This window comes from Equus przewalskii, chromosome 14, assembly GCF_037783145.1.
Source record: "Equus przewalskii isolate Varuska chromosome 14, EquPr2, whole genome shotgun sequence".
Classification (NCBI taxonomy): Eukaryota; Metazoa; Chordata; class Mammalia; order Perissodactyla; family Equidae; genus Equus; species Equus przewalskii.
This window is the reverse complement of record NC_091844.1, coordinates 31,520,993-31,546,160: the sequence shown is the minus strand read 5'-3', so window position 1 is coordinate 31,546,160 and position 25,168 is coordinate 31,520,993. Positions and strand designations below refer to the sequence as shown.

Sequence of the window (25,168 nt, the reverse complement as noted above, 5' to 3'; positions counted from 1 at the left end):
CCAGAGCCTGTGCAAGCTACAAACAGACAGACCCAGAGACTATTCTCTGCTCTGAGTTTCTCTACTCTAAATGTCCTGCCTCCTCAGTGACCTCTTATGCCCCGTGTGGGCACAGCCCAGCTCTCGACTTTGCTTCCTATCTCCCCACAGTGCCTGCGGGAGAGAATTAAACAGAAACAGTCACCCACCCTGAAGCGAGTATAACGATGCTGAGATGGCTGCTGTGGTTGGAACACAACGACGTGCCACATATCCTCTTGGGAAAGGAGTCCTTCCCTCTAAGAAAGGTAGAAGTCAGTGTTCCTTCTAGCTAAGGGCAGCCAGAACACTCCTGCTACAAACTCAACAAGCCTCCAAGATTGGCAGACTTAACATGAACGCAGAGCTCCAGGATCCAGCATTAGCTGTGGTTTTCCGCTTCTTACCTCAAAGGGAGGCAAATACCCCAGAGTCCTGAATGATGACAGGACATACCAGTTCCACAGGTTCCCTGCCTTGCTGGGATGCTAATCGTGCCTAACAGGACTCCATAGCACATGGCTATGGTTTCAGGTTTATGGAACACCTTCTAAAAACTGAAGTACTGTATTAAAAAAAAAAAGCATGAAATGTAGGCAGAAAAAGTGGGAACATCTTCAACTAATTCCTTGGAAACACATGTGTTTTTCTCAGCCTTAAGAAAAAGGTCCCACCATCTCAAGCCAGAATGCAAATACACTGCACATGTATCATCACCTCCATACTGAGCCCACAGCAGACATTACTAATTGATTACAGCACTGTTTCCCACTGAACTCAGATGCAGCCTCTAACCCCTCTAGGTTTTGTGTGTTGTTTTTTTTTTTGAGGAAGATTAGCCCTGAGCTAACATCTGCTGCCAATGCTCCTCTTTCTGCTGAGGAAGACTGGCCCTGAGCTAACATTCGTGCCCATCTTCCTCTACTTTATATGTGGGGCGCCTGCCACAGCATGGCTTGACAAGCAGTACCACGTCTGCACCTGGGATCCGAACCAGCGAACCCTGGGCCACAAAGCAGAATATGGGAACTTAACCACTGCATCACTGGGCCGGCCCCCCTAAATCCTTCTAAACAGCCACTTCTCAGTGATCACAGTTGGCCTAGATGATGGAACTATTTCCCACTTCTGCTCAAAAAATATCTGCTGCTATGTCAATGATGTTTTGGGAACAAGGGGTGGGAAGGGGAAGGAAAAGGAGAGAGAAGTGAAGAGAGACTCTAGCAGCAAATTATCTGTCATCAATAAAAACATACTGGTCAACCATTAAATGTTAGGTATTATGCAAGGCACTGCAGAAGTTGAGAATAGGGGCAAGAGGAAAGGTGAAAGAAAAAGCCCATGAAGTAGGAAATGAAACCCCTAGATGAAACACACACACACAATTACTGTCAAGGGAACAAAAGGTCATCCAGAGACATCCACTGATATAAATTCAAAATGAAACTGGATTCTTTTTTTCCCCAAGTGTAAGAAAGGCAATACCTAAGAATGTCAATAGCTATTCATACTGATTTATCCACCTCCTCAAAGCAAAAGATTTTTCTATAAACAAAGCCCTAGATTTTCAGAAAATTTCTGCCTGGGAAGCCTCTGAAAATAGCTCATCAGGTGGTAAACAGCCCAGGTGAAAACAATGACTGAACCATTTATGAAAGAGGCTAAAGTGGAGAAAGCCAAGAACAGCCAAGAGTAAGGTAATTTAGAACAATCCGGATTTCTTTAATGCTTTCTCATTATCTTGTTGGGAGCCTAAAAATGCTTTTTCACCAGTTAATAACGTTCTTTTCAAGGCCAAACAGTGAGGCCATTCTCCCACTTTTTCTCTGCTCACAGTGGAGGTCAGACGACATCAAGGCCCCCAGAGGGCATTCTAGGTGGAGCCGGACCAGCCTCTGGTGCCCTCAGGGATGAAGACCTTGCACACGGAGGGGGACTCACCTTGCAGCCTGACCGTCTCCCCCATTTACAAGGACAGTCGGTACCTGCCTTGTTTAGTGAAGCATATTCAAGGGAAGACACACATCATATCCTATCTTTGGGGGTAAAAAAAATACCCACACCTACCCCTGCTGTTCACTTCTCAAGGCTGGAAGCTCAAATAAACTGTCCATCCGCACGGTGGCCTTGCAGGAGCTGCCTCTCCGACAGCCCCACTCTATTGTTGGCCTGTGAACGGTCACCCCCTGGAGCAGAACCCTCTCCTGCTTCAGGCTGTTCCTCCCACAGGAGCACAGAAAACAGCCGGGAAGTGTTGTTCCCTGATGAGCAGGTGAAGCACATGTAAGAACGACTAAGCTCAGTTATTTTCTTTACTGCTGGGAAACAGCAAGGCTTATCTCCCCCGTCTTTTCCGTGTTATCACTCACCAGCTCCATGCAGTTGGGTTCCTTGAGTTCTGAGGTGCAAGCTGAAAAGATGAAGAGATTTTGACCCAAAAGGACTGCTCTCTTCCAAAAGTAAACCTTTCTTTTTCGTTTTCCTCCTGTTGAATGTTACAGCTAAAGAGCCTCAATCAGAGGAAGAAATGCCAGATGGCGGGTCACTAAGAGATAGGTGACGCAAATGAAGACCAAGGAGTATATAGCGCAGTGGGGAGAAAGCTGTGAAGATACAAGCAGGCCCTCTGCTCCAAGAACTACAGAATTTTTATAAGGGGCTACTATCTGTGTGTTTAAAATCTCAGGAGATGTTTTAGGGAGCCAGGAAACTAAACTATCAACTTTTCCTCTTCCCTGGGCCAGCAGGATGGGTTTTTACACAATTACCAAATAGGCAACTTTTTTTTGGCGGGGGGGGGGGGGGGGGGGGGGGTGCCCTAGGGGAAGGAATCTACTTTAAGCAAACCAGAGATGGGAATGGTTTGGATTTATAAACAAATTAAGGCGAGATTGTTCTAGAAAAGGATTATCAAATAAGGTCCTTGAAATAAGATCTAGATTTTTAAAACCCACATTTTTTTCAGAAGCTCACTCATAGCAAAAGAGGTCCATCCCACTGGCTGTTTTGTGTGTTAGTAATATACTGATTGCCAATGCATAGGACTCCACTACCTTCACTGAAGGAACAAAAATCACCTTTAATAAACATCTGTAGACTGTCCACACTGTGGCCCTGCTCTAACACCTGGGGATCCAGATATTAAACCATCTATTCAGAGGTGCAAAGACCATCAAAAAATGCTGCCAGCTGAATGAGGGAAATTCCTATATACAGTGAAACAGTAGATGATGTTTTTGCTCTGATCTGCTGTCCCACCAAGTCAACGGAAATGCATGTGTTTTTGTGGGTACATGTCATTGCCAGAGTTGGGGGTGAAGAGTCTGAAAGTCAGCCAGCTATTAGCAAATGTGCTCATACAGATTCTATCTTTAGTTGGACTGTGAAGAAAAGTGTTGAAGCAAAAGTGTTACAGACTCTGCCATCTTCCGCTATTATTTGGGGAAATGTCAATTGGGGAGGTGTAGAAATGGGGTGAGGAGGAAGTGAAGCCAGCACCCTAGCAGGGGCCTTAGAGGTTACAGTTCACATGCACTGTGATGTTCAAGTATGTCACCCCACTGGGGGAGAGGATCCCTGCATAAATGCAAGAGATCACCTTTTAAAACAAACGCCTTTTTAAAACCATGGTAGAAATGCCAGCAGGCCTCCAATAACAAATTTATTATTAGAGGTTTCCTGGTCACAACAGAATATATTAAGTAGCACATCTTGTGATTATCTGTCTTCTGAACATCTGAATTTTTGACTGAAGGAGGAAAAAAAGAACTCTACCACACTTGCTTCTTTATGATATTTCATGGCCTTGGGAAGTAGCAAAATTTCTTTCTTTTTAGCCAGCATGACAATTACCTGCAAGGCAACTGCTCTCAACTTGGTAAATATTTAGGAGAGTGGCTGTCTGAAAGTCTGATTACATTTGGCCTCATGTTAGCTACAAAAGGGCACTCTCACGCATGACTCTCGACACCTCAGCATCCACAGCCTTCCGTAACGGACAAGGAGAAGCAGAATAGCAGGATGGCTAGCCCAGCAAGCAAGGGTCCTGGGTTCAAATCCTTGTTCTGCCACTTGCTGCCTGTGGGAGCCTGGGCAAGTGACTTAACATTTTTGTGCCTCAGTTTCCTCATCTGTAAAATGGGGATAACCACCATATCTCATAGGATTGCTAGATGGGTTAAAGGAGCCTGTGCAACACCTAAGGCACTTAAAGAAATTAGCATGTACCAGACACTGCTCTAAGTGATGGCCATTATCTCTTCAGAGAGCCTTGCCGTGTCATACCAAGAACCCTCCTCTTGAGCCCAAGGTGCCCACTGTGTATCTCGTCATATTGTGAAAAACTGTGTCTGCTTCTGCTACAATCTACAAGGAATTCAGGGGTTGGGGGCAAGGGCTAGGTCACTGCCCTCTGCGTTAATATCACCAAACCCAGCAGAGAATCTGATACACAGTTAAATGTTTGCCAAAGTGAACAAACCATGTACAAAATAAATAACCTAAACACACAAATGGCATCCCACACTTTGAGCTGATAGATTTTATTTTTGTTATTCATCCCCTTGGCTCTAAAATATAGCATTCAGTGAATAAAGTAGCTACCTTGGGTGAATTAAGAACCAAATGTTACATTAGTCTCAGTTCACAAAAATCACAACTACCGTTTGATCATTTGGATATATTCTCCATGGGATGACAGCTGAGATACTCCAAATGCTTCTGTTATTACAGTTAAAAGAAAAATGTCCTCCCTTTTATCTGAAATCCAAAAAATCCAATTAGTTGAAAGGACTGTTTTGTTTATTTTTCCCTCTCTTCCATAACAGAGGGAAAAGGCACATCACAAGAAAATAAGCTCACATTACACAGTGAGTTGATGTTGTTTTCCTAAGTGTAAATCTCTAACTTTCAAGCAGTTCACTGGGGCATAACCAGTCCATTCACTGAAACCTTCGACAACCTACAGAGGATTCAAAATAAGAGCTTATATGAAATGATGGCCTCAATCAAAGATCACTCTCTTGATCCTAATAGAGGAACTCAGAGTGATGCCTTTTATGTTTTTATCTCTCCATAAGGAAAGTTAAAATAGAGCAGATTTTTTGCTTAACTAAGTCAGGCAGAAAACTCTACTCATTGGAACTTCTCATTCACAGATAGTAATAAAATTTTTGCATCAACTACAGGTACCACTTGGGGATGAGAGTGTACTAGTGATGGTCTTCAGACATTGAGAGACCCTGAAAGAGCTTCTGAATCATTAAAGAATGATGAAGTTACATAACAATGCTTAATGTGAATGCACCTAACAAAAGAACATCAAAATACGTGAGGCAAAAATTAACAGAACCACAAGGAGAAATAGACGAATCCACTATCATAGTTGGAGACTTCAACATCCCTCTCTCAGAAATGGATAGATCCGGCAGGCAGCAAATCAGTAAGGACACAGTTGAACTCAACTGCACCATCAACCAACTGGATACAATTGACATCTAGAGACGACTTCATCCAACAACAGCAGAATACACATTCTTCCCAAGTTCATATAAACATTCACTAAGATGGACCACATTCTGGGCTATGAAACACACCTTGACACATACAAAAGAACAGAAATCATACAATGTCTGCTCTCAGACCACAAAGGAGTTAAACTAGAAATCAATAACATAAATAAACACACTCCTAAATAACACGTGGGTCAAAGAAGAAATCTCAAGAGAAGTCAAAAAATATAAAGCAGTGCTTAGAGGGAAATTTATAGCATTGAATGAATATATTAGAAAAGAAGAAAGATCTAAGATTAATAATCTAAGTCTTCACCTTAGGAAAACTTAGAAAAAGAAAAGTAAATCCAAAGTAAGCAGAAGAACAATGAAGTTATTCATTTTAGTTACTGTTTTGTTCTACTTTAAACATCTGAAAATTAGTCATTCACATGGGACAGCACTTTCTCAAACTTTTCCATCAAAATTCCTGAAATGGCAAAGAGAAGGAACTCATACCCATTCCTCTGGAGTCTGGGGGCACAATCTGAAACAACTGAAGGAAAAAAATAACAATTCACCCAAAGTCTTACATCCTAAAAATTAATTTTGATATTTCAATCTTGCATTCTATTCACTAATACATCTGAGTTTGTTTTAATATAGAAAACAATGTTATGATTTGCCAGCTGGGTTCCTTTTTGATTCTTTAATTGTTCCCAGTTCCAGGGAGGTGTCACCAGGTTTGGTCTCGGGCTCCAGGTATGCCACAGCCTACTCCTCAGTACTCCCATTTGAGAAGAGGACATGGAAATATACCGCCTCAGTTAACGAGAATGTCACATGGAGAATTGTAGGCCTGCCTCGTGACCCCCAATTCCTGCAAAGCACAAATTTCCAGAAAGAATAGGAGTACACAGGCAGGTTCAACAAGCCTTTCAAGACAGTGAGACCCAAGGTCCATCAGTCTTCAGCCATGCTGAGGAATGAGTAAGTCATCCTTTCTCCCCAGTGACTGAAACACGGTAAGTACTCCTCCCCACTAACACAGTAAGTGTGCCTTGCCTCCACCACCACATGCATTTCTTCCTCCAACACGCCCTAGCTGGGAGGGAAGTAGAAGTCTTGTCAGGAAAGGGAGAAGTGAGCAATACCCCCTATAATACACTGTCTACCTTCCTAGTTATCAAGATTTTCTGCTCCGACTTCCCCGGGCAATGACACGTTCCCAACCCAAAAGAATGGTTCATTACAGGGTGAGCCTCAGATTAACGGAACAGAGCAGAAACGCCACAAACAGACCCACGTACTCCTGAGAAGGGATCGAGTTACAAAAGTGGGATTTGAAATCAGTGAGTAGAGAATAAATTATTCAACAAATGGTGTTAGGGTAACTGGATCAGTATTTGACAAAAAGGCCAGTTAGAGTCTTATCTCACATCTTACACCAAAATACATTCCCGAAGAAATGAAATTGAACTTCAAAAAGTAACAAAATAAAAGTACAAAGGGAAAGGAGAGATGAAAGAGTCATAGCAAATCCCTTTCGTACCACGAGACAAAGCAGATATCATAAAGGAATAGTGAACAGATTTTAAGTCTTGAAAAGTTAAAAACAAAAACAAAACCATACTTCTGTAAACCCAAACACAACACATATAAATTTAAAAGGCAAAATGACAAAATGATGAAAATATTTAATATCTTTTAAAATTTGCTTACAAATCAATAAGAAAATAACTCACCTACCCAAGACATGAGCTAAGGACAGAAATGTGTAACCCTCAAGAAAGTGGGTTCAAATATGCAAACATGAGAAAGCAGTCAATTGTACCAAAGGTTGGTTTTAACCAAAGAAATGCAAATTGAAACAAGGAGATACCATTTTGCCAACATGATTAGCCAAGTCTAGAAAATGATACTAATCATCAAAGGCAAGTTTGCTGATAAACAGGTACTCACACATAGGTCACAGAAGTATAAATCGGTATAGCTTTCCTGGAGGTCAGACTGTCAAAACACATTAAGAGGTTAAAAAACACGTACCTTTTGACCTAGTAATCCATTTCTGGGGATTTACCCATAGAAGATAATTACGAGATGCTGGTAATGATTTAGCTGCAAAAATTTTCATTTCAGGTTTCAATATTTAAAAGTAAAACCACCTACATGTTTATCAATAAAGGATGGGTAAACAATGATAGAGTTGGACAATGGAATGTGTTAGTCATTAAAAAAAAGAATAGGTTGATAGATATATTTGTATTTTTGCCATGGAAATATTTCCCCTATATACTGTAAGTGAAAAGCAGATTTTAAAATACCAAATGCCATTTTCGAAGGAAAAAAAGTGAATATACAAATATCTGTATCCATTCACAGAAAGAGATCTGGTAAGGCACCTGGTAATTAAACCTTACCAGAGGATGTCTCTGGTGAGTTGAATTTGGGGGTGTTTTGTAGATTCTTTTGTTTGTAGATTCTGCTTTCTATTTCATTTTAGACAAAGAAGGAGCAGGATTTAACCGAGGCCAGCAGAGAAGGAACGTATCCTGAATGCCCTACATGAGGAGGTCGCAACCACAGGGTGGCCTACACTGTGGCCAGCACTAAAGCTGTGTGTTTGGGGCATTTTCTTTGGGGGGCAAGGGAGTAGCTGATGAGGTTTAGGGACAGCCCAGATCCAGAAGGATTCCCCATCTATGTGATCTACGAGTTTACCTCACCTCTGTAAAAATTGCTCAGGCCCCAGGCTTGCTTTCATTCCAGTTCAGGGACCTATGATTCATCCCCTGAAACCCTAATTATAACACCCAAGGTCTGCTATGTGCAAAAAACAGCTGTCATTGTTTAAATTTGCTGGCAGGGAGTGTGCACAGCATGCAAACCGGCCAGATGATGTGCTCCTCCAGTGCAAAAATAATAACCCAGAAACTGTCCCAAGGTGAGAAGTGCTCAAGCCCAGAGTTTCCAGCTGAGCTCAGCGACAAGGTGAACAGGTTATGTCCCTTCGTAGTCCATACGCCAACTCCTCAGAGCCACTCACAGTAAAAGTTACAGGTCTTATGCTGTTTCTTTCAATCAAGAAAAGTATCTTGAGTTTGTGTTTTCCCTGTTGGTTGCCAAGGCCTGGCAGAGGGAGGGGAGCAGAGTGTGTAATTGCAAACCTCCCATTTATCAGCTCTGGCTGCTTTTGTGTCACCACATTACGTGTACCATTTAGCCAGTTAATCTCCTGCACCTCTTGGAAGTACAGTAATTACATAGAGAGTGCCTCAGACCTGGCCAGAGATGACGAAAGAGCAGTAAAGGTACATCTGTCTTCTAAGTGCCCAGGAGAATTGTTTGCTGACCTCATTCAAACTTAAAGGCACTAAAGAATCCAAGAGGAAGACACGGTCTCTTTGTAAGAATCCAATATTTTTACCTAGAAGTACTGATCTTAAAAAAAAACAAAAACAAAAACAAACCCAAAAAGCAAACAAGCAAACCACAGAAATCTCCCACTCAGGCATTGGTCATCTTGCTTCAAACACTACAGTAGCATCTAATGGGCAAAATAGTGTATTTGGAGGTTTTTAAACTTTTAAAGTGTAAGGAACCATCAGGAAGGTACTGTAGCAGCTTCTGCTAGAAATGATAATGCCATGCAGCATCCAACTCAGAAACATTACTATCACAAAGTAATATTTGTTACTTTGTTACTATGATACTGTAACATTGTATAATTATAATGATAATATGTAACTGTATATTACTGTAATATTTGTTACTTTGGCACATGCAGTTATGCAGGTAAACTAGTTATTTACCTGGCTTCTGGGAACACTATCAAATGTGAAGCTTTGACTTAAATTTGATTTAACTAAAAAAAAAAAAAGGTTCTTTTTTTCAAAATATCCTTATCAAGAAAAACAAACAAATATATTCTATTTTGGGGGCCTGGGTGCTTACTTTGTTTCATATTTGGTAAAGTCACATTAACTGAGGCCACAGATGTAAAAGAAAAATTTTTAATTAAAAGGAGATCATTTACAAATCCATACTAAAAATTTAGAAATCTGAATTGAACAGATTGTGAGGAAAATAAATAATCACCAAAAATGACTCAAGAAGTAGAAAACTTAAACTGACCACTGAAAAGGGAGCAGGCCCAGAAGCCTCAGAAGCAATTTCTTTCAAGCCTTCACAGAACCGTTGGTTCATGATATTTCAACTATTCCAGAGCGAAAAAACAGATGGAATGTTTTAAAATTTATTTTATAAAGCTGATATAATGCTGATATCAAAACTAAAAAAAGAAAACAAGACCCCAAACACTTCAGGATGAGTCAGATCTAGCAGTATATACAGAGAACATACCACAAGCCCAATAAGGATTGATTCCAGGAATCTGTGGATGGCTATAACATAACTGAGTCAATAAATGTCCTCAAAACATTGGGAAAAAAGCCAAAAAACAACACATGTTATTTATCTTGCTTTAAAAAATAAAGCAAAATGCCAAATCTTTTAGTAAGTTATGAAGAGAAATACATTTTATTAACATGATAAAGTTTACATGTATATATACATATCTAAATACATATTCACATATATATACATAACCAAAAAGCCTCATACTTAACTGTTAAATGCTACAAACATCATGCGTAAGTCAAGAAAAACACAAGGATATCTACTGCCTTTAAAAAAGGCTGTTCTTAAAGTTCTAACCAGCACTATAAGATTAGAAAAAGTAATAGATCAAAATATTAAACTGAAGGAGGTGAAGTTATCGCTATTCAAGATTACATGATAATCTACCTGTGACCCTAAGAGAATCAACTGAAAGACTACTAAAGTTAACATATATTTTTAAGTTTTTAAAAAACCAGCGATAAGCAATTAGAATAGAGAATAGGGGAAAGGTCTCACCCGCTGGAATACAAGCTCCATGAGAACAGCACTTGGGTTCATTCTTGGCGGATTCCCTATAATCTAGAAGGGGTCACAGCACAGAATAGGTGCTCAATAAATATTTGTAGAATACATGAAGGAAGAAGTTCACCATAAGGGCAAAAATACAAAATAATAGGACCAAACTGAAATTCCACAGTCAAGTACTTAAAAGAATTTAGCATATGATAAAAATAGAATTTCAAACCACAAAGGGAAGGATAGATTATTCCACAAATGGCAGTTCAGTCTACTAACTGGTAGGCTGTTTTAAAAAAATGAAATATGAATTATACCTCACATCACAAGCCAGAATAAATTATAGATAGAATAGTTCAATACAATATATGGAACCACTACAGAATTAGAATTAAAAAATGGGTAAATATTTGCCTTATCTTAGGATAGGGAAAGTTTTTCTAAATATACAAGCAAAAGTAGGAAGCTTAGGGAGAAAGACTGATAGCTTCTGCTACATAAAAATAAAAACCTTCGGTATACCAAAAATACCATTTATAAAACAGTAAAAGACAAACAATAAGTGGGGGACATACTTGTCAAGTATTAATATTCTTTATATATAAGATGTTGTTATAAAGCTGTAAGAAAAGGATGATCAATAAGAAAAAAATTTGAAAAGGTTAAGATGCAAATAACGAGATGACAAATGGTTAACAAGTTTACTCACCCTAAGAAATACTAAATACAAAATTTGAGCTGAGTTCTTTTTCTCCAATCAACTCAGCAAATGTTAAAACTAACTTCAGGTGTCATGGAAGATTCAAGAGAACCGGCATTCGCACACTGCTGGTGGGAAAAAAGGCCAATTACTAGGACTTTATCCTGAGTGATCAAAGATGTGCCAAACATCTGTGTACAAGAATGTCTGTTGTATCATTTATCTTCCTTGACTTTAGACATTTTAAATTTAATATATGCTTACTATAAAAAATTGACCAATTCAAACCAGGGCACTGGACTATACATATGGTTCTAGAACCTGTGTTCAAAAATTTAATATATCATGAAAACCTTTATTCTTTTAAATAGATACGTAGTAAATCATTGTATCGATATATAAAAGTAAGTTATTTAAGGAATCTCTTTAAATAATTATAACAGTTGTGGTACTAGCAACTTGTTACTATTATAAACAAGTCAATAATCACCATCTTTTATATTTTTCTTTGCACATTTAGGCAAGTATTTATGTAGAATTGATGACTCAAATTATGCCACTTAAATTTTTTTTTAAAGATTTTATTTTTCCTTTTTCTCCCCAAAGCCCCCCAGTACACAGTTGTGTATTTCAGTTGTAGGTGCTTCTAGTTGTGGCACGTGGGATGCTGCCTCAGCATGCCCTGATGAGCAGTGCCATGTCGGCACCCAGACCCAAACTGGCAAAACCCTGGGCCTCGTGAACTTAACCACTTGGCCACCGGGCCAGCCCCTATGCCACTTAAAATTGATAACTATTGCCACACTGACTTCCAAAAACATATCAATTTAAATTCTCAAGAACAACGTGCAGATTATTCATAACAGTGAGAAATAAGAAGAACATATATGCCCAAAGGGTTTCAAAATTAGTTAAATTATAGTAAATATATGCAAGGGATTATTTTCCAGCCACTAAGAATGATGTTACAGATGAATGTTAAATGACATAAAAAATTTCTATTATGAAAAATTACATTACAAAAAGAAGTAAGTTAAACAGGGTAAGCTCATGGGAATTCACACAGGCTTTTACAGAATATCTACCTATACATTCATCCATCAGACTCTACAACAAATTGTTAATCATGGTTATCTTTGGGTGGTGGAATTACAGGTCATTAAAATACTTTTTCTCTTATGCTTTCCTGAATTTTCCAAGTGCTATAGAGGAAAAATGTTTTTGCAATCATTAAAACATTAAATCATAAACTATTTTTTAAAAACAACAATAAAAGAATTCTGAAGACTAGTTGCATTGGTGTTGCAAGAATTTACATGCAAGCACCCTTTATTATCATACTACAGAATTTTTCAGGATTAATGTTAACCACATGGCCAAGTGTTTGCCAACTGAGTCTACACTTGGAGTATCCAGCGCTCGGCACCCTAAGGGGTCATCAAGGGCTTATTGGTTTCCTCTGAGACTTGGCCTGTCCTCAGAGGTGCCAAAGGCAGAGACGAAAACCAAAGGTCTCTGCCCTCAGGGAGCCCTCAAACTAGGAAGGAAGAGAGGGTGAGCACCAGCCAACATTAATGCAAGGCAAGCCATGGAGGGGCCGGGACTCGGTTGCTGAGGTTCCCAGCCAGAAAAGTTAACACTGTCAAAGATGAAAACCAAAAAAGGCAAGGCAGTAGCAGTCTGGAGTTCCACCAAGTTATACGAGCTTGTTACACAAGTTACATGTACATCCCTTCTTGAGGAAGCCCTAACCACCTACGACACTTGAGAAGCAGAAACTGTAAGGTGGGGGAAAACCGGAAGCTTTTCAAAGTAACGGGACAAGAAAAAATTAAAGGCAAAAGTAGTGAACATAGAATTAACTTGACAGGGGACAGACTCCATATGAAACAAAATTGTTTCCTCTGACTTAAGAAAAAACAAAAATGTACTAGTAAATACATAAAATTCCATTTCAATAAATTTCCAACATTTTCTAAGCCCAGGTAACAACTATTTAAGTCATGTTCAATACAACGATTCATAATGCTTTGAAAGAATTTACCCAGATTTCAGAGCTGGTCTAAAGGGAATGTGCCTTGTACTTGAAATGAACAGCTCCTAAGAGTTGGTTCTGGTAGTCTGGATTTATAGCTTTCCTGATTCTATGAAAGATTTTTATACTTGCGATTTCACAAGAAAAAAAAAAAAAGCAAAAACCAAACCAATAGTCACCATGAAAGTACCCCAATCTTCTATCCAGATGCAATCTGAAGCATATTAGCCTTTAGCATAGAATTAAGTTCATACTTTAAAATGAAGTGATTAAAACTATTTGAAATGGCAGCCAAACAACGTCAAATTTTGGTGATCCAAAAAGAGAAAATATGACATGATTAGCATTGGTCAGCGTAAGTGTCACAACATGGGACCATTACATTTTCCATGGATAAAGTACTAGAACACTTAGGACAATTAAGAGATCTCAGCAAGAGTTTTAACTCAGCCCTGGTCCGCAAGACAGGCCTTTAATAATGGCCCATAAAACCACAGTGGCATTTATAAACGTCAGAACGGACTTAGGATAAAATGCAATTGGTTAAGCCCAAAGTTTCCCTAACAGCAACTGACTATAGAGCAGTGGTGCTCAAAGGGTCCCACCCCTTTGGGGCATAAGCCACACCTGGGAACTCCTCAGACACGTGCTCTCCCACCTCCTGCCCTGCTATCTGCTTTACCAAGCCTTCCACGTGGTTCTGATTTAAGGGCACCGCTGTGGAAGACAGTACAGAGGTTTTGAGTGTGAAACCAAGCACAAGATGCCCAATTCAGTGTGTCAGGCTAGTCCCACTTTGGTTGACCCAATCCCCACTTCCCATTGCCGCTTCCTTTTAGTGGGCAGCCCAAAGAATAGCACCATGTTCAAACACACTTTCAAAAGGTCCTTAGAGGTAGTAGGGCTAATGGAAAAGGCGGCTATTTTTCATGTGTTACCACAGCAACATGAAGCATCATTTACTCCTATAAGAAAGGTCTCCTTTCCAGGGTACATTGAGTATTTACAGAAAGATTACTTTATCCTGAGGAAACCAAATTTTGGAAAAGCAAATACTGGTAACTCTAAAGCTTCCATATTCACCTTTACAGCCCTTGTTCTAAGTGAATTTTCCCTAATTATGGCTGCCCAATAAGGAAAACATGTGTCCTGGGCCAACCTCCACTGTCTACTCTGAAAGACATTATTTACATGTAATGGAGAAAAAAAACATCTTACTTCATGCCCCCTACTGGTCCCTCAGTCCTGAATCCACAGGGAAGCTGAGCTGTTTCATCTCTACCCACCCCTGATGACACTTCGCATCCTAAGACGTCCTTCGGTAGATCTACATCCATTCTACTTCTGGGAGCTGTCATAACAATGTTTACTTCTGGATTTTAAAACTCATTTCTGTACTATGAAATCAATTTCATTTTGTGTGTAGTCCTTTACTTTTACTGTTTTTAAATAGTTTCCATATTTACCATCTCATTTGATTCTCATAAGAAACTGTGAGGTGGGTACAGTTTTATTATTCCCACTTTACAATGAGAAAACTGGAACTGAGTGCTGACTTTAATGAACAACTGACCAATGAACTTTAAGGAGGAAATACAAATGTTCTGCATCAAAATGAAAGAATTCACGATGTCCAAAAGAACCCCTAAACTCGCTTGAATTTGTCACCTGCCAAAGGATATTCACCAAAATAATGAGGTAGGTTTTCAGGTGGGATGGTATTTTTCTGGCTTAGGAAGGGTGGGAGCTGGGAGATAAGGGAAACTCTTCCAGATACGGAATCAACATAACCTGCAGTGAATGATATCTGGAATTCTATGAGGTTCAAAGGAACAATGATGATGATGATGATGGCGCTAAGATCGATTAAGCTCTTACTATGTGCCTGGCACCATTCTGCATTTATTAAACATATTCAACAACCCTATTAATATCACCATTTTACAGACAAAAAAAACCCCCCACAAAAACACAGAGAAGCTATGTAACTTGCCCAAGATTACACATCTTGCTCCCTGGACACAGAGGAGGATATGGGACTGGAGGTGCCAAGCCCCTGTGAGGTTTGCGCTGCCAGTGATGGAAACCTTACATGGGAGGGCAGCCACCACAGGAACCTGGATTACTTTTCCAATGTTGCCATTTAAGCAACAGCCTACACATCCTCTCCGCCAAAACATCAATCAACGTTCAGGTTCCAAGCAATCAGGAGTGTTGACTGAGACTCCTAACAGCTGGTTCCTTCTCAGACTGTCCCCACCAGCGTGGGGAAGAAGGGGAGACATCCCAGTTTTCTAGATCTTGATTAGCAATGGAACACTGGCTGATTTGCCTGGAACTGCCTTTAGCTAATTTAAGAAAAATCAAAGAGGAAAGCAGCTCTGGAGGAAATGTGCAAATGAAAGCTGCCTGTGGCACTGACAAGTACTATTTAGTAATCTATGGAAAATGAGGTGGGAGGCAGAAGTTCTAGTCAAGGCACAGAACTAATGGCTTTTTTTTTTTTTTAAAGATATATAAGTGAAAAGGACTCCTCAGGGTGTAAATTACTCCAGTCTTGTTTTTCCTCTACTTGTTTCAACTGCTCACACTTTGGAATTGTAGGAGCCAGCTTTTACATATTGACCAATCTTTTGAAGTTCGTACATCTTTTTTTTTTTTTTTTTTGAGGAAGATTAGCCCTGCGCTAACTGCTGCCAATCCTCCCTCTTTTTGCTGAGGAAGACTGGCCCTGAGCTAACATCCATGCCCATCTTCCTCTACTTTATATGTGGGACGCCTACCACAGCATGGCTTGCCAAGCAGTGCCATGTCCGCACCCGGGATCCGAAGCAGCGAACCCTGGGCCACCAAAGCCCAGCCTGCGAACTTAACTGCTGCGCCACCAGCCGGCCCCAATACATCTTTTTCTTAAGGAAGGAAACAAAGATCAAGCTGAACTCTTAGGTGAGAGAAAAACTACACGATGAATGAATGCAGTCTTCATGGGCAAGTATGCTATGATGGGGAGCAACTTTCCAATGCTTCCTCAAATTTGCTTACCTTCATTATTTCCTGCCTTTAATTTTCACTGAATAACCTCAGGCCACCTTGAGATCCTAGGAGTCCAACAGAAAACCCAATTTAACAGCAAGTTGCAGGGTATTTCACAGAATCTAGTCTCAAGGAAAAATCCCAAACCTGGGAGATGGGACTAGAGTGACCCCAGTTAGGCGACTTTTCATATCCACATTCCTTCCGCACTTTAATAATCCTGGCCCAACTACTTACTAACGGTGGGCCCTGCGCGCTTCACTTTCCTCCGTTATAAAATGGGGATGATACCTTCTTCACCAGGTTGGTGTGAAAATTAAGTGAGTTAATACACGTCAAGCACTTAGAACAGTGCCTGGCACAGAGTAAGCGCTCCAACAGTATTAGCATTCATTATTACTACGACTAATGTTTGCAAAACACATTACAACAGGGAACCGCACACAGGAAGCTGCTACTGTATTGGTAATGTTTCATTGCTTTAAAAAAATCTGAAATCAGAACCGTCAATACAAAAAAAAAAATCAAATCTTGCAAAAGGGGAGGGAGGGAAAGCGGCCCATAATCGTGCCACCTGTTGGTGAGTTTCAATAGGGTACTGTTGGCGCATCCGGTTCCATCCCTGCTCGGTGTTTCCCTCCGTGGATGCCTCCCTTCGGGCCGCGGTTCTTTACGAGCGTTTCATCAGCAGGATTACAGGCGGGTCCGTGCGCCTCGTGAAACCCTGTGCAAAACCGGGTGAGGCTGCGGCTCTGAGCTTTTCGGGGGAGGGGCTCCATAGCTTTCCTCGCACTCTAATACACGACCCTGTAGCGAGCAACTTGCTTTTCAGGGTTAAACTCAGGGGATATCGGCAGAACAATTCCTTTCACGGGAGCGGCAGCAATAACCAGGGCACCTGGGCTGTTAATTTGCTATCTCAACACTGGAGCGACCCGACCGCGAAGGGCAAGAGGCGGCCAGGGCGCGCGGCGCTGCGCCCCTCGCCACTTACACGCCGGCCTGCGGACGCCACCGCCGAGCAGCTCACGGGCTCCGCAGACCCGTCTGCTCCTCCCTTCCCCCATCCCTTGTTCCCTCCCCAGAACAAACTCAAAGGAAATTGGCAACGCTCCGTCTAGGGTTTCACTCCTGCCCTCGGCTGACACTTCAACCACGTCTCCCGGGGAAGTTAATTAAAAGAACAATTAATCCGCACAAAAACCCAAAACCTACCCCAAAGCTCAAGAGCTCTGCAAGTTAGAAGATTGAGGGTGCCGCTGCTGACCGTGACCCTCTGTCCATCGCTGGTGGGCAGAAGTGGGCAGGGGTGGGCAGGGGGTAGGAAAGGGAAGCAGGCAGGGTCCTGCCGGAGGGTGGGTCGCCGGTCACCCCCAGAGTCTACACGTCACCAACGCCGGTGAAGACCGGCTTGGAGGCAGCCAGGTGAACAGGTAGGTGTGGGCAAGTGTACGAACAGACACACACAGCCGCGGCGGATTAAAGTTCACACACCGCTTCCCCTTCCCCGGCGGGCTTTCTCACGCACGGCCCAGGCGGCCACTTCCCGGGCAAGCCTGGGCGCTCGACGGTCCCCCTCTTTGGAGCGGGTTCCCCAAACCCCTAGTAAGCCCCAGTGACGCCCCTCGCCTCCCAACTTCCAACCCCTAAAGTATTAGCCTCCCTCCAGCCTCCTAGGCGGGCGCAGAAAAGCCCGGGGACGAGACATGAAGGACAGGGAAAGCGGGGTGCGGCGGAGGGCAGGGGGCGCCGGCGTGCAGCAGGCGGCGTACGTACCCAGCGCGAACAGGGCGAGCTGTCCAGCCGAGGGGACCATCTTACGGGCGGCGGGCGGCAGGCGCTCCCGCCTCCTGCCCTACCTGCGGTGCCCGAGTGGCGAAGCGGCGCCGCGGTGCGGGGGGAAAAAGGCGCCGGCTGAGGCAAGGCCAGCCCCCGGCGCGGGCGGGCGGAGCGAGGACCGAGCCCTCTGCGCTGGCACTCACCCTGCCGCGCTGCAGACCGGGCGGAAATGGGAAGGCGGTTACCGTCACCTCTCCGCCACTCGGGGACCGGGGCACGGCGGACCACCCTCCCGCCCCAATGGGGGTGCCCCCCTAAGGGCACTGGGGGTGGGGGTTTGGGGCTGGGGGCGGGGACGCTGCGCGCACCGAGCAGGGCGCGGGCGGCGGGGCGGGGCGGGGCGACCCGGGAATCTCTGTACCCGCCGCGCGAGCGGGGAGCCCAGGCCGGGGAAAAGGCAGGAAGCGCCGACTTCAGACGCCTCCCGCAGACGAGCAACGCAGTGTGGCCACGGGCCCCCGCTCCCAGGTCGGCGCCGACCACGGAGGGCGAGCAGACGGGGCGCAGCGGCTGCTTCTAGGCTCCAGGAAGGGGAGCGGAGCCGCCCGGACGGCCCGTCACCTGCTCCGACCGCCGCTGCAGAGGGCTCTCCCCACCAAGGGACTGGGGCCGCGGCCCGGAACGGGACCTGCGAGTTTCGGCCGCCGCCTGCCAAGATTTGGAGCCACGAACATGCTCCCCAGAATCAAGCGAAGAATTTGTTAAACCGGGTTTCCCACCTGCGCCCCCATCCCAGCGAAGAACGCTCGATTCTAGGGACGCCAGCCGCCCGAGCACAGCCACCCCACGTTCCCAGGCGGGCACATTGTTAAGATCAGCGGGCCTTCGTACAAACATCTTGACTGTGGCTGGTAATGAAGATGAGTCTCCTGTCTGTGGGGCGCCTGGTTAGCCACCACTATGCCCAGTCCACCCCGTCCACCCTGCTACAAGCGGAGGCCAAGAACCGGGTAGCGTGCGCCGCGAGAGGGGGTTGTATGGGCTGGAGCCACCTGGCTGGCCCTTTCAGGATTTGTGGCCTTGAGCTGGGCCCTGGTGCTGGAGGTCGGGGAAGTGGAAGGAAGACGGTCTGGCCAGAGAATGGAAGAACCATAGGTTCCCTGGGAGCTGTACTTAGGGGACAGTATGCCCCCGAGAGGCAGTAACCAGTAGTAGTTTTCAGATGCCTCGAGCTCAGGGACGAACTCTCTTCTCCTGACCCCTCCGGGCTAGCTGCTCAGGGTAGACCCACTCTCTTCCGGAAGGTGGGGGATGACAGTGAGGGAATCACTTGCCGTTTGCTTGGCCCAAGGCTCAGACTCTCAGGGTTGACTTTTAAGTTAGTTTCATATGAGCTGAGGGGCCTACTTTCAAAAAGGAAGCACCAGACCATTGGCCTCAACATTTGAGCAGGAAACATCAGAGTAGAAAGGGATTTTGAAAACAGTGTAAAGTTACCTTGAGAAACCATTCATTTCAGTACATTTGTCAGAGGATACTTTGCTGGTCTTTCAACCCTTAATGATCCACGGTGAGAGTTTCATGGTAAGGGGGAGGGGGATAGCTCTTTTCCTGTGTCCACATGCATGCATGTACAGGGTACACACACTCTCTTAGTAAATTGTCCCTCGCTCCCTTCAGCACCTGTGTCTGCCTCCTTCAGACTGGTCTTGACCTGTTCGGGCGGCTTTCTGTCTCCTTCCTAGACTAGTCTGCCTTGGCTACCTGAGAGAAGAAATCAGGAGCTCTCCAAGTCCTTCTCCTCTTCTCCAGGACCCCCAACTAGGACTGGAGAATGGACCTGTCACTGTGTTTCCTGCTGGGACACACATACCGAGTTCACTGTGGCTGAGGGCTGGCCATCCAAGCTGGTGGGAGTCAGGCTCAGCAGTTCCCTCTTTGCCCCACTCCTACACACAGAGTTGTGGGTGGAGGGAAGAAACAGCAGAATCAAGCAAATGAGTTTGTCCCCTTCGGAACTGTGAAATCTTTCTAATCAAGGCTAATCTGATATCTTGTAAACTAAAGAATACCCAAATCAAAGTACACTCTAGTGCTTGGAAACCGTTAATTCTCCCTCAACATTTTCAAGAGCTAGCCTATATCTATGGTTTTATAAACCTTCCAAATCATTCAAGTCAGATAATCGGGGTTGGGTTTTTTTTTTAAAGAAATCTACAATTTTTTGTGACTGGACTGAACTAATTTTTGAACATTTATTTATAGAACTAGGAGGAAATGAATCTCCTAAAATGTTAACACTCTGCCTTTAGCATCTTATATATCTCATTTAATCCTCACAACAGCCTCCTGAGGTAGAGTCCCTCCCCCTTTTATGTGAAAACAAATGGACTAACAGAATTTAGTAACTTCCCCAGCAAGTGGCAGAGCCTGATTTTGAAAGCAAATGAGCTCGTTCCAAGGCTTCCATGCTATGCTGCCTCAGTTTCCACATTTTTTTTTTTTTGGAGGAAGATGAGCCCTGAGCTAACATCTGCTGCCAATCCTCCTTGTTTTGCTGAGGAAGACTGGCCCTGAGCTAACATCCGTGCCCATCCTCCTCTACTTTATCTGTGGGACGCCTACCACAGCATGGCTTGACAAGCAGTGTGTAGGTCTGCACCCAGGATCTGAACCAGTGAACCCCAGGCCGCTGAAGCAGAACGTGAGCACTTAACCACTGTGCCACCGGGCCGGCCCCAGTTTCCACATTTTTAATAAGGATAATACTGTACTCGTTGGGTTGATGTATGGACAAGATGCAAGAACTTATTTGCATGCTTAGCATAGTATTTGATATCAATGAACATAGCTATTGTTTAAAGAAAAACTCTGTCGACATACTTTTGCCTTCTCTCAATTTCCCACCATCATCTTTATTTTATCATTTCCATATCAGTTCCTTTGCCCATGCATATGCATATGTGTGCGTATGCACCTTCTATGGGGGGGTCATTTCACAGGTAATCCAGGGCTATGAATTTGTTTCTCAGCCTGTGATGTAAGAGGAATGAGGGGGGGAAAAAAACAGTAAAAAGATACAAATTAGAGCAAGGATCATTTTTCCTAAAGGGTGGTGTGACGTTTTTGCATTTTAGGAGTATGCAAGACATTGCTCTCCAATCTGAGTGAAATTCCAGCTGTGGCCCTGGAAGCCATGTGGAGATGTGGGTGCATTCCTTCAGCTACAGGCACAGAAGCCAGTTCACTTGGCCACTGAAGGTCCTGTTTCCGTGTGATGTGGAGCCTGATGAATATGTGGCCTCCCCTCTAGGAATACGCCTGGGCTGCCTTTGCACACACTTACTTCAGCTGGCCTTGAACTCAAAGATAATCGCTTCTGTAACAAGCGAATCACAGCCTCTCCTCCCTGTGCAAACAAGAGAACTAGGTATGTACTACTCAGAGGCTAGTAAAATCCCTCTGTCAGTTTTCCCTTTCCTTTCTTCTACGTACTCATTATAGAGCATATGTTTAAAGAGTCCCCTTCTTCACTGTAATCAGCCTCCCCCTCCTTCCTGATTCATTTGTGGAAGGGATTGTGGGGCCACAAGCATCAGAGTCTTCCCTGAATGATTCAGGCCAGCTGAGCTCACTGTTTAGCTCGGCAATTACCCAAGATATTAGTGACTAAATGGCCCAGACACTCTTATGGAGGAAGCACAGCCATGAGCCACAGCATTGAAGGAGTTTCAATTGCTGCAGGCAGGCCTTGGAGAGCAATGACCAGAGTTGACTTCAGGTGGCTGCAGGGCCTTCCTCAGTGGCACTGGCAGACGGGGACCCAGAGGGAAAATAGTAAAGGGTGCCTGGCACAGTAGGATGGCAAAGGTCAGATGTCATCTGTGTGTGAGAGAGAAAGAGAGAGAGGTTTTATAAAGGGCTCTGGAGAACTGTGTTTAGGCAGAGTGAGGAGATTTTAATGTGTTAAGGGATTTAGGAAAAGAAATTTAATCCAAAGTAAGGTATTGTCCAAGGATCCGCCCCCGCTGAGGCCTCAGCTATTAGTGTATTCCTTATCTCTAGCCAAAGAAAAATAGGAAACCTTATGCTGAATCCATTTTCATGGTTTTCATCACCAGCATAATGGGTGGGGCAAGAAGCCATAGAGGCATTTTCTTTGTCCTCAGCTACCTGGGTAATTTTCACGGACAGTGTTGTCCAAAGACGGTCTGACCGTCTGCTTAACATCTTCCATCCCCCAGCTCTCAGGTCTGCCTTGGGAATGCATGTTGATATTGTGTATTAAGCTTGACTCCTTCCTTCCTGAGAGAGTTCACAGGGTGGGTGTAAAGCCCAGTAAAAGTTTGAAGGTTGATGGTTCCACTGGTGATCTAAGCAGCTACAAAGACTGGTCAGAGTCTCTAAGACTTGGAGATGAAAGAAATTCTCCCCAAGCTCAGAGGAAAAGGAAAAAAAATTATGAGACATAAGATATGAGACAGAGAAAAACAAAGCCAGGATATCCAAAATATGTTTAATAGGGAGCCCAGGAAGGGAGCAGGGAGCTGATAGAAGAGAAACTGTTCTTGTATCTCCAAACGGGAGGGCTTGGTGATGAGAAGGGGGCAGTTATACATACATACATACATAGGGCTATACATACATAGGGCTATAAGGTGGAGGGTACTTTGTCTAAAGAGACTAGGAAAAGTACAAGGACAGACTTCTATTCTGTGACAGGCATTCAAATCCTCACATTGAACTTCCCATCCTGTCTCTCTTCCAAACTCCCATTGACACAGCCAAAGGAAAATAATGATAGGGGAAAATCTGTCATTCTTCAAAACTGAAAAAGGATTCCACCCACATACCAGACATTTCAAGGAATTTCTGTACGACTTGATGCAGATGAGACCAGTTTGAGCGAAAGGTTTGACAGCCTTCAATTCACCTCACAGAATAGAAAGGCCTCTCTCAGGAGGGACCCCCACCAGAACCCAGCAACACTCCCAAGGTTGGTTGTGACAAGGCTACGGACAAACATTAATCATGGGAAAGTCGGGAGGGGCAAATCTCCATCCTCTTGGAGCATCCAGGAAGTGTCCAGGTATTGGGGCGCACACAGGGCAGGGATCCCACTGAGGGGCTCATGTTTGATGCCTGGCACAGAGAGAACATTGCCAAGGAGCAACAATGAGGGCAGCCACGTGGCTCCCAGCTAGCTTTATGTGGTTACAACATGCAGGGCAAAGAAAGTCTTCAACATGAAGGCGGAACTGCTCCTTTGGGATCCTCCACCGACAACTGGCTCTTCGTTGTTTTCTGTCATCCATTCATTCCACACATCTATGACGAGCCTGTGTTCTAGGCACTGGGTTAGGCATGAGGGGTTCAACAATGGACAGGAAAAGTGTTCGCTGCTTCGTGAAGCCACTCAAGCAGAAGAATCAGGTTACCTCTGAAGGAAAAAATATCGTCTTTTTTTTTAAAGATTTTATTTTTTCCTTTTTCTCCCCAAAGCCCCCCGGTACATAGTTGTGTATTCTTCGTTGTGGGTTCTTCTAGTTGTGGCATGTGGGACGCTGCCTCAGCGTGGTCTGACGAGCAGTGCCATGTCCGCGCCCAGGATTCGAACCAACGAAACACTGGGCCGCCTGCAGCGGAGCGCACGAACTTAACCACTCGGCCACGGGGCCAGCCCCGGAAAAAATATCATCTTGATGTTTGCCACATAAATGCCAAAGACAACAAAGCAATATGTGTGGAATTTTGAGGGAAAGTGATTTTGATGCAAAATTCTGTTCCTTACACAAAATTCTGATATTTTGGACAAGCAGCTGTAAAAAAGTAAACCATTCATGTACCACCCCAAATGAAATAAAGACTCCACAGAAAATATTCAAGCCAAGCAAATAAACTCAATAATGTAAAAGAAATGGCAGTGAATGATACAAGCAGTAAAACTTAATGTTGAGCCTAACTCCTGATTTTTAATATATTGTGGCATCATTGTTGGATGCCAATAGGATGAACATTTTTCTTTCCTTCCTACTAAGAGAATCCCAATTTTGTGTGATTGACAACATGCCCTGACCCGAAGGATGAAGCAAGAAAATTCCTTGCCCGTTGTTGATGATTGGCTTAGGACTGAGCGTGTGACTAAGTTCTGGCCAATGAAATGTTAAAGAAAGTCTCCTGTTAGGTTTGGGGAGGAATTTGTTTCTTGATAAAGACAGGCAGTGAGGTAGCCTGACCTTTCTTCCTGCCTTTAAGATGATTGTCTAAGGATGAAATATCTGGAGTGTGGTATCCATCTTGTGACCATGAGGAGAAGGCCAAGAGAATCTGAGAGATGCCCGCATAGAACTTTAAGAGCTGCTGAACCAACCCTGGATATGCCTCCCTTTACCCTCCTTTCCATATGGTGTAATTAAATGTCCTTAATGTCTGAGCCACTTTTAGGTAGTCTGATATGTGAAGCTGAAGGTATGGTTGGAACCTTAATAAAACTATTGAAGATAATTCTTGAAAGAAAACACATATAAATGGATTAGGAATTGGGATTAAATTATCATAATAATCTAAATCTAAAGACCAGATTATTGTTGTAGAAACTGAGAGGACAGGATGGCATAGGAGAAGGGAAAGCAAAAATGTGCTTATTTTGTCATCTTTCATTGAAGAGCATTCATACCTACTGTAAAATTCTTTTCTTTGATAGACACATAAATTAATTTTAAAAATTTAAAGATAGCTAGTAAAAGAATAAAAATAGAACATATAACATCCAAATTTTTAGAGGAAAAAAGGGAGGGGGGAGAGAGAGAGAGACTGAGTTAGCAAGAAGAATGAGGAAAAGTCCAAGAAATGTGAAAGCCAGAAAGTGTATATATGATCAGATGGTAGAAGTAAGAACAAATGCTTCTGGGTTCCCATTAAACATGAATAGTTTTGACTCCCCTTTTAAAATACAAAATCCAACTAGAAGCTTTTAAGAAATGCACGTAACAGTGACATAAGAAGCAAAAACAATTGCCCTGTAAATGCAAACCAAAAGAAATCTGGGGAGGTAATGTAATTACGAGAAAACTAAAATTTGTTGCAAAAAATTAATTTATAAACAGGATTATTTTGGTCAAAACTACTACAAATATAAGGAGAGCTATGAGGACAAATTATAATCCCTTTGTGTGGTAGATTGTCATATTAATGGCC

At 43.3% G+C, this 25,168-nt stretch overlaps 1 protein-coding gene and 1 long non-coding RNA gene across 3 annotated transcripts in view; one reads left to right on the top strand and one right to left on the bottom strand.

Moving 5' to 3' along the window:
* The window catches only part of TGFA (transforming growth factor alpha), a 103,843-nt gene extending 85,265 nt beyond the window's left edge, over window positions 1–18,578 (bottom strand). Inside the window, exon 1 of one of the 2 annotated variants that reach the window (XM_008514835.2) lies at window positions 17,969–18,578. In XM_008514835.2, coding sequence (XP_008513057.1) covers window positions 17,969–18,008 — 40 coding nt within the window. In that variant the 5' untranslated portion in view covers window positions 18,009–18,578. The remainder of the gene's footprint in view (window positions 1–17,968) is intronic. The other variant, XM_008514834.2, reaches the window with a different exon arrangement.
* On the top strand, window positions 18,369–24,794 carry LOC103547582 (uncharacterized). The gene is made up of 3 exons (XR_011526472.1): window positions 18,369–18,981; window positions 21,109–21,401; window positions 22,756–24,794. It is a non-coding gene; the product is annotated as an uncharacterized lncRNA (long non-coding RNA).
* The last annotated feature ends 374 nt before the right edge of the window (window positions 24,795–25,168 follow it).